This window comes from Hyaena hyaena, unplaced genomic scaffold, assembly GCF_003009895.1.
Source record: "Hyaena hyaena isolate Hyena2069 unplaced genomic scaffold, ASM300989v1 scaffold_503, whole genome shotgun sequence".
Lineage (NCBI taxonomy): Eukaryota > Metazoa > Chordata > Mammalia > Carnivora > Hyaenidae > Hyaena > Hyaena hyaena.
In genome coordinates this window covers 240,386-257,099 of record NW_024081132.1, presented here as the reverse complement: position 1 = coordinate 257,099, position 16,714 = coordinate 240,386, and the positions used below count along the sequence as shown (strand labels likewise).

Sequence of the window (16,714 nt, the reverse complement as noted above, 5' to 3'; positions counted from 1 at the left end):
TGACCTAAGCGAAAGTCGGACGCTTAACCGACTAAGCCACCCAGGAGCCCAATCTCCCACATTTTTAAAAACACTTATCTGAGAGGACACCTGGGTGGTTCAGTCGGTTAAGGGGCTGTCTCTTGGTTTCATGATTTCGGTTCAGATCATGATCTCATGGTTGGTGAGATCTCAAGCCCCATGTGGGGCTTCACGCTGTCAGCGCTGGAACTTGCTTGGGATTCTCTCTCTGCCCCCTCTCTCATACTCTCTCTCTTTCAAAATAAATAAACTTAAAAAACCTATCTGATCAAGTCCTTCCTATTGTCTCCCTATGAAGGGGTCAAGTTTTGTGGGGCCTAAAGCATACACAATTTGGGCGGTCCTCTTCAAGAAAAACAATACAAAATCAAGAAAAACAATACAAAATTAGGTACAATAGTCCTGGAAGGGCCACTGCAAATGGCAAGTTCTGAAATGTCAAGCTTCGTTAGCTTCAGTATAAATCTGCCTCTGCCCACAAATGTGGCCTCATTTTTCTCTATCTCAGGATCTCTCCTCGTGCAGCTTCCGCCTAGAAGGCCCTTCCCGCCCCCTTCTGCCTACTGCCACCTCTCAGTCTTCTCTGACCCCCAAAAGGGTTAGAGGCCTTTACGGAGTCTCTCCCAACACTCCAAGCATCCAGGCAGGGACGCTATTCCGTGCGAATGGCTGCTCTTTCCCAGCACCCACAGAAGACCCCTGGTGAAGCGCGGCGGGGTGTGCACCTGGGCTGTAAAGTTGTGCTGAGCCGCGGACCAGAGCCCGCCGGAATTCCCTCCTGTTCTCGTCCACAGCGGCGCCCCCACGTCCCCGGAACCCGCGGGTCGGCCGTTGCGGTTCCGGTCGGAATTACTCGGCGGTGCACGCTGAAATGGCTGCGCTGGTAGCAAGGAGTGTGCCGGGCGTGTTGAAGCTTGCGCACTTCGCGACCGTCCCGCGGAGGCATCGACATAAGAAGAAATGGGTAAGGTCCAGCCGCTGGCACACGAGGAAACAGTGATAGCGGGCTTTTGCCGCCGTCCCTCGAGAAACTTCTCCAGCCCCGCCACCTCCCGCTATCATCAGAGAGGTTCACTACTCCCGCCCCCCGGGAGGGCCCTCAGCCTCCCTCCCCCGCCCCTCGGGGGCGTCTCTCGCTCCTCCCTCTCGCTTCTGTTACGTCATCGCCTCTATCCTCCCTCTTGCTTCGTCACACGTCTTTGACTGTTCTGGTCTGTCAGCAGTACCCTGACTCCGCCCCCAAGTTACGTCATCACCCCGCCCTCATTCTTCCAGTTAGGTCACCGCCCCTTTGTTCCCCAGCTCTTGGTTACTTTCCCCTTGGCCCCCACTATCCCTTCCACTGCCCCTCCTCCCTCTTCCCGACCCTCCCTTTCTTTCCTACCCTCGCCCCCATCCTCCCTCCCTCCATGACCTCGTCTCCACCTTTTCTCCTAGAACTCTCAGCCCGGCCGCCCTCACCCCTCGAAAAATCTCTTAGCGACCACCCCTTCCTTCTTGAGTCTCCGCCGCCCACCAGGAAAGGATTCAACCCCATCCTCACCCTCGAGTTGCCTCTGGTGCCCAGGGAAGGTTACAGCGATCACTCTGCCCACACTCCTGGCCTTTCCCCAAACCCAGGCAAAGTGTGCAGCGACTCTCCTCACTCCCTGAGCTCTCCTCACTTCTCCAGAGACCCTTTCTCTGGCCTCAGCTGTAGCCTTGGAATTTCCTCCGTAACCGCCACGCCCCCCTCCCTACCCAGGCAGATTCCCTCCCCGCCCCCAGCGCCCCCCTCCCCCCCTCCACAGCCTCCCCTGCTCCCCAGGAGGTGTTCTTTTGAACCCTCTTCTCCACTCCTTGGAAGGCCGTACTGCAGCGAACCTATCCTCTTGGGTTCGCCCCCTTCGAGCCCTTGTTTTGACCGGTGCAGCCTTCTGGGGTCACCCTCTGTTCGTCCACGGAGCCCTTATTGCAGCTGGATCAGTCCCCCGAGAACACCGCGTCCCTGTCCCCGAATCCCTTACACCACTGATCAGCAGACCTACCTCTGTTACTGTGGATACCCTTCAGCCCTGGTAACCAGCCCTGTGACTTCCCCTCCTCTTCCTCATAGACCCTCAGGAACCAGCCCGGTGACTTCTCCCACCCTCCCTCATGTGCCATTGGAAACTGGCCCAATGATTTCACCTCCTGTCACTCATCGGCACCCAGGAACAGATCCCATGATTTCACCTTCCATCGGCCCTGGGTCCCAGGGAACTTGCCCCACCATGTCACCTTCTCTCACTCCTAGGTCCCTGAGAACTGCCCTCATTATTTCACCTCCTCTTGCTCATCAGCCCATGGAAACTAGACCTATAGCTTCCCCACCCCATTCTCACAAGGTTTTGGAAACTGGGATCTCCCCTCCCCTCTCTCCCTGGTTTTTGGGGAGAAGTTATAATGACCCTCCTCTTTCCCCAGCTTCTTCTGCACCCACTGGCAGCTTTTACCATGTCCACCTTAAGCCTCCAGACTCTTGTGAACCTAAACCACAGCTTGACCTGCCCCTTGGGAAAATTTTCTGTGGCTCCCCACTTTCTTCTCAGGCAGGTACATCTAGCTCTGCCAGCTCACCTCAGGAGGGCTCTTGTCACTGTTCCCATTTTTCTCCAGAGGCTCACATACCTGCCCCTGGTAGCCCTTATTGTGCCATCCACCCATCTCCTAGGAGTACTGGTTCTCGTTGTTCACCCCTGTCCCAGACTCCCATAAAGCCTTGCTTGGAGTCCATATTAACCTGGGAGACTAGTGGGAGCTCTTACCTCTTGGTAGATCCAGGCACCACGATTTCTTATGCCCCTTCTGCCCCCTGCGCTCCCTGTCTCCCTTGCCCCCCCTGTCCCCAGGAATCACCTTTTCCCCTCTCCTCTCACTGTCCTTATACTGTCTTCTCCTTCCCTTCACCCTTGGGCAACCAGTTTATATCTCCACCCCACTCATCCCCCCACAGAAGCTGTAACGAAACCCCTCTCCCTACCCCAGTTTGCCCCCAAGTGAAGTCCCCCAAATCCTCAGAGTTAAAACATCCACGTGCTCTCCACAGATGTCGCTCCCTGGTTGTCCCTCTCCAGCACACACCTCTTGACCAGCCCAGGCCCCCTAAGGCCAGCTCCTCTCCTTCACCTCCCTCCCGCCCTTCTGGTCCTTCTTGTATGGTGACACCCATTACCACTTGCTCAAATCCCTGCCCCAAAGAACTTCCCCAAGGAACTACCTTACCTCCTGTGATCCCTAGGGCTCTCAAACCTGTTATCCCCACTTGTCTTCCTCTTCGCCTTCCTTTTGGTACTGTTCCACCCAATAGTTATGCTCAGAGCAGTCCCCATGGACTCTCCATAGGACCCCCATGCAGTACCCAGATATATTCTGTGGTTCCCTCGACCCCTGATCCCTGCCCACTCCTTGGTTCCCTCAGTCAACCCATATGCCCCCCTCAGGGTCATAAACTGCCCATGGTGCCCCCCTGTGGCATCTATAGCACTCCCAGGGCCCCTGCCCAACCTTATCGCCAGCCTGTGGCACCTCCTTGTTCCACCCATATCTATTCTTTTATCCCTTTGCGAGCACCCTTTGATCCTCAAAATTTACCCATTGGCCCCCAAACCCGGTGCCACCCTGATACCGTGTCCTGTGGCTTCCATGTCTACTCTGTGGCTCCTCGAGTCTTCTGCAAAGAATGCCCCCAGGTTCCCTACAGCTGTCCTTTGCCTTCGTCCAAGACTTCCAACTGTAGCACTAATGTCAGCTCTAGCTCAGCTGTTATTAGTGAATGCCAGAGTAGCGACAGCCAGAGCAAGAGTTGCCATGAAAGCAGAAGTCAGAGCCAGAATGAGAATACCCACCAACCCCGCAGAAGTCAAAGTCAGAGCAAGAGTCTCCATCCTCACAGAAGTCAGAGTCAGAACAGAAGTCCTAGTCGGAAGAGAAGTCGGAGCCGGAGCAATTGTTCCCACCAAAGCATAAATCAGGATAAGAGCGAGTGTGATAGCAAAAATCAGGGCCAGAGTGAGAGTTCTCCCTGTAGCAAAAGTCAGGGCCAAAGCAAGAGTGGCCTCCATGGCAAAGGTCGGAGCCAAAGCAAGAGTCCCTGCCATGGCAAAAGGCGAGACAAGAGCAAGAGTCTCTCCCACAGCAGGAGCCGGAGCAAGAGTCCCCGTCCCAGCAAAAGTCAAGGCCGGAGCGAGAGTCCCCACCATAGAAGTCATGGCTGGAGCAAGAGTCCCTGCCATAACAAGAAATGAGGGCCAGCAGAAGAATTCTGATCAAACCAGAAATGCAGGCCGGAGCAAAATTCATTGCCACTCCAGCTGTGGCGGCCCGGACCGACCTGAGGGCTCCTCAGCTGAGGTCTTCGTTTTCCTCATGATCTGTGTTTATGCTCTGCAAGCCTGACTCATTTCCCTCTCTGCCACCCCCATAGAAGTCCCCATTTTGGTTCATACCTCAAGGTTTCTGTGAGTTCCCCTTGTCCCATGTTCCTGGGGTATAAGAACTCTTCCCAAATGACCCTCAACCCTGTGATTCTGAGCATTATGGTGTCAGTCACTGCATTACATTAGGTAAGTTACCTCTTACCTGTCTGTCAAATGTGGAGGGTTGATATTTTTTTTGTATCCCACTGAGCTATCTGCTGTGGTGCTCACGTAAGTTAGGAGACCAGAAGATGCTTTAGAAGATGGAAGGAGAGAAAGCATCTTTTGTTTTTAAGGCTTCCCCCAGGGCCTTCCTAGATTCTTCCAACCTTCTGTAAGACTGCCCCCAAGAATCCTATCCTGAGCTGCCATTTTCTTAAGTTCTTCTTACTCTCAGGCCCCAGAGTGACCCCACCTGCTATTGTGAGAGCTGTAGCTTGCTTTCTCTCACAACCCTGAGTTAGAAGAGCTGGCTCCCCGCCCTTTTCTCTTTCACACTTCTCTGGCTGGCAGAGGTAGGATGCAAAGGCAGAAGTGGGCATATTGGCTGTAGGGCTCTGAGGTATTGGTGAGGTCAGGTGATAGGGGAGAGGTAAGACTGGGAGACCAATAAGCCTGTTCTTTTCTTTTTAGGCTGCCACAGAGCCCAAATTTCCTGCCACTCAACTGGCTCTGCAGAATTTTGACATGACCTACAGCGTACAGTTTGGTGATCTTTGGCCATCCATCCGAGTCAGTCTCCTTTCAGAGCAGAAGTATGGTGCACTGGTCAATAACTTTGCTGCCTGGGATCTTGTGAGTGGAAAGCTGGAGAAGCTGAGTGCCAGGGACTTTGTGAATGACGCCATCTGCCATGGGGAAGTGGAGGCTGAGAGTGGCCAAACTACAACTCCATCCCTAGCCTCTGGGTCCTGCAGCCCTAACCTTCGATGCTTCACTTTCCCCAGAGGGGATGTCAGCCGGTTCCCCCCTGCCAGGTAGGATCTGTAGTCGTGGCTAGGGCCGTCCTGAGTGTCTGCTAGAAGTAGACAGAAGGAGACCCAGCTTTTGTGCCATTTAATGAGGATCCTAATATTGCTAATATTTACTGAGTGCTTATACATGTTAAGTGTTTTTCTAAGTGTTGTGTGTGCATTATCTCCTTTTGTTCCATCAGCAGCACTCTGAGGTAGGTAATATTGTTCCTCTTTACATTTGAGGAGCCTGAGGTGCAGAGAAGTTAAGGCACTTGCTTGCTTTAGGTCCCTTAGATAGCAGGTGGTGCAGCTAGTACTTATAGCCAGGCAGTTTGACCCCGGAAGCTGCACTTTGAACCTGCTCTGCTCCACTGCCATCTCTAGATGACAGCCATCTCTAACTTGAGCACTTACCACACCTTCCATAGTTAAAGTGTGTATTATTTACAACTTCGTTCTCATTTTGCCCTCATAGCCACCCATCCAAATGAGGGGGACAGGTAAGCTCATGGTACCAAAGAACAAGTGGGACTTGCTAGGACACCAAGTTAGTACCAGAGGGGACTCCTGTTCTTCTGATTCAGTGCTCAGATTTATATAAAGTTGGATGGGGGGGCCTGAGTGGCTTAGTTGGTTAAACGTCCGACTTTGGCTCAGGTCATGATCTCATGATTGGTGGGTTCAAGCCCGCATCGGGCTCTGTGCTGAATGCTTGCTCAGAGCCTGGAGTCTGCTTCAGATTCTGTGTCTCTGACCCTCCCTACTCATGCTGTGTCTCACTCTATCTCTCAATAAATTAAAAAATGTAAAAAAAAAATTTATATAAAGTTGGATGAAAAAGACTCTTGCAATCAAAGCTATATTGTACATTAGAAACTGAGAAAAGGAGAGCTATGGGAATTGATCTTTGAAGGATTGATTCACTCATTCAGTAAATATTTATTGTCTACCAAATGCCAGGCCTTCTTAAGTGCCGGGTTACAGGTACAAAAGCCCTCATTGAGTTTATAGTCTAGTGAGGAAGATAAGTATTGGGAAACTATTTATAATTGTGATAAGTGCCACAAAAGAAAAGTACAAGATGTTATGAGGTTTTATAACTTGGAGATCTAATGTAGTCTTTTCTGAGGAAGTGAAATGTAAGCTTAGACCTAAAAATGAGTAGGAATTAAAGCTGGTGGCACAGAGGTGGGGATGGGAATGAGAGGCTGCAGGAGCTGGCAGGAGCCAGATTTTGAAGGTCTTCTAGGCCATAAGGGATTTTGGACTTTTTTTCTAAAAGGAAGAGGGAGCCATAAAAAGTGTTAAGGTGGAGAATGACATGACCAGATTTGAATGTTTAAAATATCTTTCTGGCTGTGTGGAAAACAGATTGGAGAGGGGCAAGGCTATGTATGAAACATGAAATGGGGATGTAAATTAGGAAGCTTTTGCAGTAGCTCTAGCTACTGGCTTGAGGGAGGGCTACATGCTTAGGAAAATTAGGAGGTGAGGCTGGAAGAGTATGTTGGGGGCCATGTATGGGAATCTTGAGTGTCAGGAGCGTACAGGTTGGGAGAAGGGGATTTTTCTGATGGCCCAGAGTTGCTTATAAATGGCTGGACCTGCCAGGGCTGAATGGCTTCAGACTACACGCCCTATAGTACATATTGCTGTAAATTGCCAAGATCTGTTCTAGAGAACTGCCAGAAAGGGTTTCTGAGTAGGGGAAAGGCAGTAATGCACAGTGGTTATAAGCATGGGCTTTGGAATCAAGAAAACCCAAATTTGGATTCTGCCTTCATCATTTATTGGACATGTAGCTTTGAATAACTGACTCTTGGCTTCCTTTTCTGGAAAATAATCCAGAAAATAGATGGTACTGATACTGTAGCTCATTGTGTGCCAGCTGCCATTCTAAGCACTTGACTCCTATTAATTCCTTTCATCCTCACAATAATCCTATGTGGTGTGTACTGTTATTACAGATGAGGAAACTGATGCACAGAGAAGTGGAGACATTTTCTGATGGCACTCAGTTGTTGAGCACCTGGGCTGGATTTGATAAAGCCAGATACAGGCTCTGGAACCTGGGTTCTGCTGTGTCCCAGGGCTGTGGTGAGGCCTGAGTAGAGTGACGTATACCAGACACCTAGCGCAGTACCTGTGGTAGAGCACTCCTAAACAGTGTCTCTTACTGTCCGTGTTATTCTCATCAAAGTTATGCTTCAGGAGGATCACTCTAATAAACTGGGTGGGAGGAAGATAGATTGGAGGCACTGGTTTCAGGCAGAACCACAGATTAAGCACCATATGGTTTCCTAAGTTGCCTGAGTTTCTTGGCTTCTACTCAGAGGGGTTTGGATTTCCTTTCTCATCTTGATAAGCTCCCTTACTTAGATTAGGGAATCCTAACCTCTCAGGAGGTCAAGGATGTATCTAGGGAGTCCAGGAACCTCCGGAAACCATCTGAAAAACTGTGCTTTTTTTTTTTTTTTTTTTTGAAAGAGGCACTGTAGCTTTCAGCAGATTCTCAAAACTGTCTGAACCAAAAAAAGCTTGAGTGACACTTGCAAAGGAAGGAACTGGATGAGAATGGGTTTTGTGGACCAGTGCTGGTTGATAGGAATTCTGTGCTTTTATCAGGTTTCTTGTCATTCTCCTCTGCAGGGCAATAGGCACACAGTTTCAGGGCCAATCCAGGCATGATTCCACTTTGAAAATATCCTATCATAGTCTGAGCCTATCTGTGAAGGGGTCACAAATCCACCTCAAGACCGGGGATTGTAGCTCTTGTAGCAGACCCTCAGTGCTGCTATGTCTCATGTCTCATCACATTTTTCTCCCAGAGCCTTCCTGTCAGGGCAGCAAAGATCTGGTTTCTGTCTTCCTGAGACTGTCCCCAATGGCTGAGCTGTGTCTCAGGCAAGGGAATGGCTTATGACAACTGGCCTGGGAGTGACCACTCTCTCTACCCACACGGATTCTGCCTGTCTTCATGCCTCTTTGGCTCTCACTTGGGCTCTTATCACAACCTTAAGACTGGTGTCTGTTTCTAATTTGTTCTTTCTAGCCCACCTAGCTTTCTAAAACTCTAAAATTTTGGTGATCACGTCATAACCAGTACAAACTGGTTAACTGCCTCCTGGTTACAGTCCAGACTCCCTTAGCAAAGGGCCTAAGGCTTTCTACAATCTGGCCTCTAACTGCTTTTCAACCTCAATCTCTTTCACCTTGTATTTCTGCTACCACAGATTTCTCATTGTTTCTGAGAGAAGCTATGAGTTTGCATGCTTCTGTGCCTTCGCTTGTTCTTTTCTCTTCTCTTGGAATGCTTCTGTTTCTTCCGTCCCTCCCTTCCTTCACCTAATGAGGGCCCGTTTCTTCATCAGGCCTGACTCAGGTAACTGTGAGAGGGACAACTGATGGCATTCTTCTCTGAACCCACAAAGAATTTTGTATCTTAATATGTAACCCGATAAGACTGAGTTCCTACTCTATGCAAAGTGGTGTTTCAGATGGTGGGGGTATTACAGTGAACAAACAAAGTTTCTGCCTTTATTCTAAAGAGGAAGGAGGAGGAGAGTACACACACACACACACACACACACACACACACATATCTGTACATGTAAAGTGAACAATAAGTGCCTTAAAGAAAAGTAATGTAACATAGATAGGAGGTGATAGGAGTGGGGGGGTTGCTATTTTATTTTTATTTATTTATTTTTTATTTTTTAAAATTTATTTTGAGAGAGAGAGATAGAGAACAAGGGGCGGGGGTGGGGGGTGGGGTGGACAGAGAATCCCAGGCAGGCTCTTCACTGTCATTGCAGAGCCTTATGTGGGGCTCAGACCTACAGATGGTGAGATCATGTCCTGAAGCAAAGTTAAGAGTCAGACACTTAACCAACTGAGTCACTCAGGAGCCCCTATTTATTTTTTAAATGTTTATTTATTTTTTGAGAGAGAGCACATGTACCCACATACATGAGTGAGTGGGGAAGGGGCAGAGAGAGGGGGACAGGATCCGAAGCAGGTTCTGCACTGACAGCAGTGAGCCTGATGCAGGGCTCAAACTGAGGAATCGTGAGATCATGACCTGAGTGGAAGTTGGTTGTTTAACTGAGTGAGCCACCCTGGTGCCCCTGAAGATTTTATTTTTAAGTAGTCTCTGCATCCAATGTGAGGCTCAAACCCACAACCCTGTGATCAAGAGTTGCACGCTCCACCGACTGAACCAGTCAGGCGCCCCTTGATCTGTGTTTAAACGGGTCACTCTGCCTGCTGTGTGGATGAATGAGCAAGTGAGTGAGAAAGTGAGTGTGGGTCGGAGAAATGAGGTTTTGGTAAGTAGAACTCAGTAGCTCCCAAGGGCATGGACTCGGTGGTCTTGACTTCCAGTGGGCCTCCTGACTTGGAGTTTGACTATAAGTTGGTCTCCTCTCTTCTAGGCTTGGCAGCCTGGGTGTCATGGACTACTACCTGATGGATGCTGCTTCCTTGCTGCCTGTCCTGGCCCTTGGCCTGCAGCCTGGCGACACTGTGCTTGACTTATGTGCAGCCCCTGGGGGAAAGACACTAGCACTGCTTCAGACTGGCTGTTGCCGTAAGTCAGAGGGCTGGTGTCTTGGGCAGGGAGGGCTCCCTACCTCACCCAGTCAGGGGCACACTGAATCTGATGGGATCTCAGGTCTCAAGGTCAGAGGGGGTATAGTGCTTGCTTGCTAAGGTGGTGTGTGTTTGTTTGCAACTTATCTCTTCTCTCTCTCTGTCAGTTGGCCGAAGAAGATTGCTGAGCAGAGCAAGGTCTCTGAAGGCAGATTAAAGTGGGGTCCTGATCAATCTATACCTGACACTTTTACCCCCCTGTGTCTGTTTACTTTGTCTCTAAGATTAAGTTCCATTTCCTTAGTCTGCCAGCTAAAGCAATAACATCTGGCTGCAGCCACCTTTATAGCTCTGTCATTCTTCCCCAGACTTTATGTGCTTCAGCCACATCCTGCTACTCTCTGTGGTTCGAATAAGCCTCCAAGTCTTTTGCTCATGTTCCATTTTCTCTCCAGAATACCCTCCACCCTATCCTAGCTGGCCTGCCTATGTCCTTTTCGCTTTCAAGCCTTAGCTCAAGTGTGCCACCTTCTGGAAGTCTTCCCTCATGACTTCTGCTGGCTGGTTACAAAATGACACCTCTCTCTCCTATGCTCCCATACCATGGGCATCACCCTAGCAACTATTAGCACATTAGCCTTGCATCAGAGCTTTACCAGGTGTGCGTTTTCTCCCTCTTCAAGATGATGAATTCCCTGGGGACAGGCCCAAATTTTATTTATCGCAGTAGTGCAACCACCAGCCTGGACTATGTGCACCGGAAGTGTTCACTTCAGCCATCTACTGCTGACATCCTGCCTTAAAACAGGCAACTGTTTTTCCCTTGGGGACCTGAGAAATATCCAGAACAGGACAGTGGTTTTTCCACTCACCCTGGAGCTCAGCCAGGTCTCTCTCGCCTTGTGCCCTAGCCTTTTTGTTGGGCCTGGGCCCTTCTCTTCAGTTCTTGTCAGCCAACTCACACAGTTTGAGTTAGCTTCCAGCCTCACGGTAGGCCCTATGGATGATTGAGCAAGGTAGTACATTTGATCCTACCTTCTGGAAGTGCAGAGAGAGAGGAGAAATGGTGTTGATATGGTTCAGTGAGTCCACTGCAGGAGATCCCAGCCTCTGTGCTGGGCTCTGCTGATCTGACTGAGTGCTGTGGGAATCCATCAGAAAGGGAATGAATGAGGTAGGCTTACTTGGAAGAGGCGGGAGAAGGGCCAAGGAGAAGTAATTGAGAATTGCTTTTCTAAGGTGTACTAAATTACCAGCACCTCCTTCCCCCCATCCTAGCTCCTCACCTACTGAGTCTTTGATGCCAGTGGACGAAGGCAACTTCGAGTTTACTTAGTCTAGTCCTCATATTTTACAGAGGGGGAAATTGAGTCCCGAAGAGATGGAATAACTTAACTTTTACCTGAGTTGGAGATAGAACCAGAACTGGAACCTTGCTTTTCTGTTCTCAGTTCCTATCCTTCTGCAAATTCCTCCTGAGCAGAGAATTCAACTTTTACTTCTTGGAGTACCCTCAAAAATTGGGACTCTTTGGCTTTGTGGGAACACTAAGCAAGTTCATGGGATAGTCCCAGTGGATAAGGTGTGTACTCTCTAGTTCTTCACCTCAGCTTCTACCTCCCTTTCATTCCTTGACTCCGAGGACAGGTATCAATTACCATTTGTTATCAAGCTTGTAGTAATATTTTTTCTTACAGGAGATCCAAGGACAAAGTGAGCTCTTTCTTGAACTTGTATCTGTCACAAAAGGGAAAGTAAAAGATACATTGTGAGTCAGTTAGGATTAGGTTTGGTCATATACAACAGAAAATCAAGGAACTGGCTTAAAGAAGAAAAGTTTATTTCTCTCTTACATAAGAGAACTGGCATATCGGCAGCCTAGGGCTGGAGTGGAGTCTCCACAATCTTCAGGGACTTGGGCTCCTTCTTTCTTTTTGCAACCTATTTTATTTATTTATTTATTTATTTTAAATTTTTATTTATTTGAGAGAGAGAGAGAGAGATGGTGTGAACAGGGGAGGGTCAGAGAGAGAGGGAGAAACAGAATCTGAAGCAGTCTTCAGGCTTTGAGATAGCTGTCAGTACAGAGCTCGACGCGGGGCTCAAACCCACAAACTGAGATCATGACCTGAGCCAAAGTCAGATGCTCAACCGACTGAACCACCCAGGCGCCCCTAACCTATTTTATTTCTGTCTTCCATCGTCAAGATTGCCTCATGGCCCAAGATGGCTGCTGAAACTCCAGTTACCACATTCAGATTCAAGGCAGGAAGAAAAGATTGGCTTAAAGGGGCACATCTAATTGCATCTCCCCAGAAATTCCATGCAATAATTATGCCTATAATTCATTGACCAAAACTTAGTCATATAGTCATTCTTAATTATAAAAGGAGGCTAGGAAATAGGGTACATTGCTCCCCTTTCCCTCAAATAAAACTGGAGTTCTATTACTAAGGAATGGAAAGAGAACACATTTTCAGTAAATAATGTATAGCATCTGCCAAAGATGGAGAGAGAGATACAGGATTCAATAAAAGTATGAGAGAGCATATTTGTTTAGAAATATTCATACTTGGGGGCCTGGGTGGCTCAGTTGGTTAAGTGTCCAACTTCGGCTCAGATCATGATCTCACAGTTCGTGGGTTCGAGCCCCGTGTCAGGCTTTGTGCTGACAGCTCAGAGCCTGGAGCCTGCTTCAGATTCTGTATCTCCCTCTCTCTCTGACCCTCCCCTGCTCATGCTGTCTGTCTCTCTCAGAAATAAATAAAACATTAAAAAAAAAAAGAAATATTCATACTTGGCCTGTTTTATTTATTTACATTTCCTTTCTGAGTGGTGTAGGTGTTTGTGTTTGCAACTTCTGCTCTGGAGTGTCTAGTACTGTGCCATGTACATGGTAAACATTTCTTCTCCACTTGGCCCTGCCCCTGGGGCCTGTGTTGATTGGCTGTGCCCGAGAATTGGTCTGATTCTCCATCAGCACCATTGCTGGTGCGATGTTTTGTTGGGCCATGGCTTCTAAGTTTCTTTATTCCCACAGGCATTTTAATGTGCAGACTACCCACAGCCATCTATAGATTCAGGGCAACCCCTATCAAGGTTCCGATGGCATTTTTTCCCCAGAATTAAAAAAACAATGCTAAAATTTATATTCCCACAGGCAATCTTGCTGCCAACGATCTGTCTACTTCTCGAACAGGCCGACTACAGAAGGTCCTTCACAGCTATGTGCCCCAAGATATCAGAGATGGGAATCGAGTTCGAGTTACCTCATGGGATGGCAGGAAATGGGGAGAACTGGAGGGGGATACCTATGACCGGGTGAGTGATTCCCAACCTGAGACATCCAGCTAGCCAAATCTGGCCCTCCCGTCCCAGCTGCAGGCCCTGAGTGAGTAAGATCTAGCTCTTGTATTTGGGGACATAAGACCACTTCTGGACCTCATCAGCTCTCTGTGGGTGATTGGGAGAACACAGCCATCTGCACAGTCGTCAATAGTGTCTTCATTGGAGACAATTAACAGGAAAGAGTTTGAACCTGACTGAGTGGGAAAAAGGGTATTAGACTTATTTTATCTCTCAAATAAAATTCACAGACCTGTAGATGATTTTTTTGGAAACATAATTATAGAACTTTTTCTTTTGTTTTAATTTTTGTTTTTGTCTCGTGCCTAGGACAGAGTGTAGGCTCTTAGTAAATGACTGAATGATTTTGTACTTCTCACTTTAAAACTTTTTTTTTGGATATGATGTTTTAGCATAAAATAATTTTGAATCCTGATCCTGTTATTCAGTATATTAGCTACCTTCTGTGCATTGTATCATCTGTAAATTGGATGTTTCATTCAAATAGCCAATGACAGAGTCCTAAAGCATGAAGGGTGCCTGGCTGGCTCAGTCGGTAGAGCATGCAACTCTTGATCTCAGGGTTATAGGTATGAGGCCCGTGTTGGGTGTAGTGATTACTTAAAAATAAAATCTCTAAAAAAAGGAAAGACTTCTTTCTAGGTTGACATCAATTATTTAATTATAGTAATTTGGGTGTTGGCTTTGGTTTTTTGACCAGCTTTGAGTATGCCTAAATATACTGTTTTCTTACTCATTATATCAATTGTCTACCAGGTTAAAATGAGAAGCTTTGTCAGGTACTTTGCAATGGAAGGATGGGCAGAGGGGGCACTGAGTGAAACCTTTCAGGGCAAGGGCCTAAGGTAGAGGAGCCAGTTAGGAGCTCTAACACAGTACCCTGTAACACTTGCGGGTAGGTGCTGGTGGATGTGCCCTGTACCACAGACCGCCACTCCCTTCGTGAGGAGGAAAACAACATCTTTCAGCGGTCGAGGAAGAAGGAGCGGCAGATGTTGCCTATGCTTCAGATGCAGCTGCTTGCGTGAGTAACAGATTTACAAAAACTCTGGACTTTGTGCCACATTGCTCCGGGGGGAGGGGGGAGCGGTCACTTGGGGGACTGGAAGGTCTTGCCAACACCATCGCCCACAGAAGGGTCTTCTGACTGAGGAACTACCTGGAGGAGACAGATATGATAGGGTGGCCTTTCTCTGTAACATACAAACCCCATGTGGTAGGACACACATAGCAGGGTGGGTGGCACAGATACACTTACATTATCTCACCTCCATGCTGGTCCCAGTCCCTGTGAGTAGCACAAGTTTGAGACCTTGAAATAAGTTATTGAAGTCAAAGTTCTGGAGGGATGGTAAGGACTCAATGCCTAGCTAGCACCAGGGTTTGGCCTATAGCCAGAATCAGAGTTCAGGGGATTGCTTCCAGCAGAGAGCCCATAGAGTAAGGTTGGGTTACCGCTCTCCTTCGAGAGTGACTTCACTGGTGGTATCTTTGTGGAAGAGACTTCAGAAGCTAACACAGCCGTGCATCCCGCAGTAGACTCCACTGTGCATGCTTCTAGCTCCTCCTGTTGTCCTTCTGCTTTTAGGAGGCTCAGTAGTCAGTGCTTTTCTCTCTTTCTGGTTTCAGGGCTGGACTCCTTGCTACCAAACCAGGAGGCCACGTTGTCTATTCCACCTGCTCACTCTCGCATTTACAGAACGAGTACGTGGTACAAGGCACTATCGAGTTCCTGGCCAATCAATACAGCATCAAGGTTCAGGTGGAAGACCTGACTCACTTCCGAAAGCTTTTCATGGACACATTTTCTTTCTTCCCATCCTGCCAGGTTGGGGAGCTGGTAATCCCAAACCTCTTGGCCAATTTTGGGCCTGTGTACTTTTGCAAAATGTGTAGGCTGACATAGCATCACCTGGTTCCCGAAGCCCTGGTGTAGGAAGGTAAAGGGTGTACTCCCATGGAGGCACCAGAAACCGAGTCCAGTGGCAAAGATGCACTCTGGGTCCTATCTCCATCATGTTCCAGTCTTTGTATAGACAATTTTCAGATTTAGAAAGTAGGAGTTTTTCTGTCCTGCTGTCCAATTGTGGAGCATCAGCAGGTTTCTCACTCACCTGTTATACCCCCTCGCCCCATATCTAAGCCTGTGCTAAAGGTTTCTGCCCGATTAGGGGCTTAGGAGGAGCCAGTGAGCAGGCCCACACTTTAAGCTGTAAACTTGGGGAGAAGCATTTAGCCAATAAAATTGTTGAAGCTCCACAGAGCTGGGGCTGTAGCTGGGGCCTCATGTCAATCCAAGTACTGTTAGTTCCATTTGTACCAGCTGCTGCTACTGAGCACCAGCTCCTAGGGGTCCAAAGCCCAGGAACTCAGCCTGGTTACAGGCCTCTGGTTACAAAGCACCTCTCCCACCTGAAGTGAGTTCTGTGTGATCAGTCTTCAGCAGCCGATGGGCCCAAACAAGCCTCCCTAATTTCTTCAGATGGCCCATGATCTAATTTAAGGGACAAGCAACTAAAAATGTTAAGCCAAATGCATGATAATCTGCTTAGAACACCGAGAAAGCTCTCCTGAGCTACAGAATGGAAGCCAGTCCTACTGTTGCCCGGGGTGGCTGGGGAAGCTGCTTCTGCCTCAGGGCTGTGCTCCTCTGTGTGTTTCTCCCATGGTTCATTCATCTGGCAGGTATGCCTTGAGCTCCCAAGTGAGTGACGACGGCTCAGCCAGGGAGCTGTCAGAGGTGGAGCTGTTGGGAGTGTGGGAGGTGAGGCCTCCTCATCCTTCTTCATGGCAAAGCACCTCAACAGCTCCTAATGTCTTCTTCTGTTATGCCTTTTGTTTTCTTTTTCTTGTTCCTGGTCTGTGACCCAGCTCTGGTTTCCGTTGTTGTTCGGCCCACCCACAAATCCCTGAGCTCTTCCCCAGCGTCACAGGGCCTCACCTCTCAGAGTGTGTGAAGTTCGGGGCAATATTACATCATTGCTGATTGCATGCTAGTTATGTTGTTTTTGTAACTTTAACGTAAAAAAGGTAATCCTTTAATGGCAGGGATATTAAAAATTGCTTATGGTCACTTGCAAAATACTGCTGTTGTTAATTTAAAATTTTTTTTTCCTGAAAAACTGGTTCTTGTGGAGAAAAGGGAGCATAATTTCAGAATACTTGTGTTCTTCGTTCTTCCCACTTTCTTTATTTATCCCTCCTGTTCCTCCTTCTGTCACTCATTTTGTTCTTTATGCCTTTTCTGCTAATTCTTGTTTGGGTATTAGAGATGTCAGCTGAGAAGGATTTTAGATAAGGTTAAGCCCTCTTTTTTCTTGGGATCTGCATTGTAACTGAGGGCCC

The 16,714-nt window shown here is 48.3% G+C and overlaps 1 protein-coding gene across 1 annotated transcript; it reads left to right on the top strand.

The window, feature by feature from the left end:
• Positions 1 to 803: 803 nt before the first annotated feature.
• On the top strand, positions 804 to 16,451 carry NSUN4 (NOP2/Sun RNA methyltransferase 4). Its single transcript, XM_039254827.1, has 6 exons — positions 804 to 985; positions 5,091 to 5,434; positions 9,847 to 10,001; positions 13,164 to 13,324; positions 14,269 to 14,393; positions 14,999 to 16,451. The coding sequence occupies exons 1-6, from the start codon at positions 893 to 895 to the stop codon at positions 15,273 to 15,275; spliced, it is 1,155 nt and encodes a 384-aa protein (XP_039110758.1). The 5' UTR covers positions 804 to 892; the 3' UTR covers positions 15,276 to 16,451.
• Positions 16,452 to 16,714: the final 263 nt, after the last annotated feature.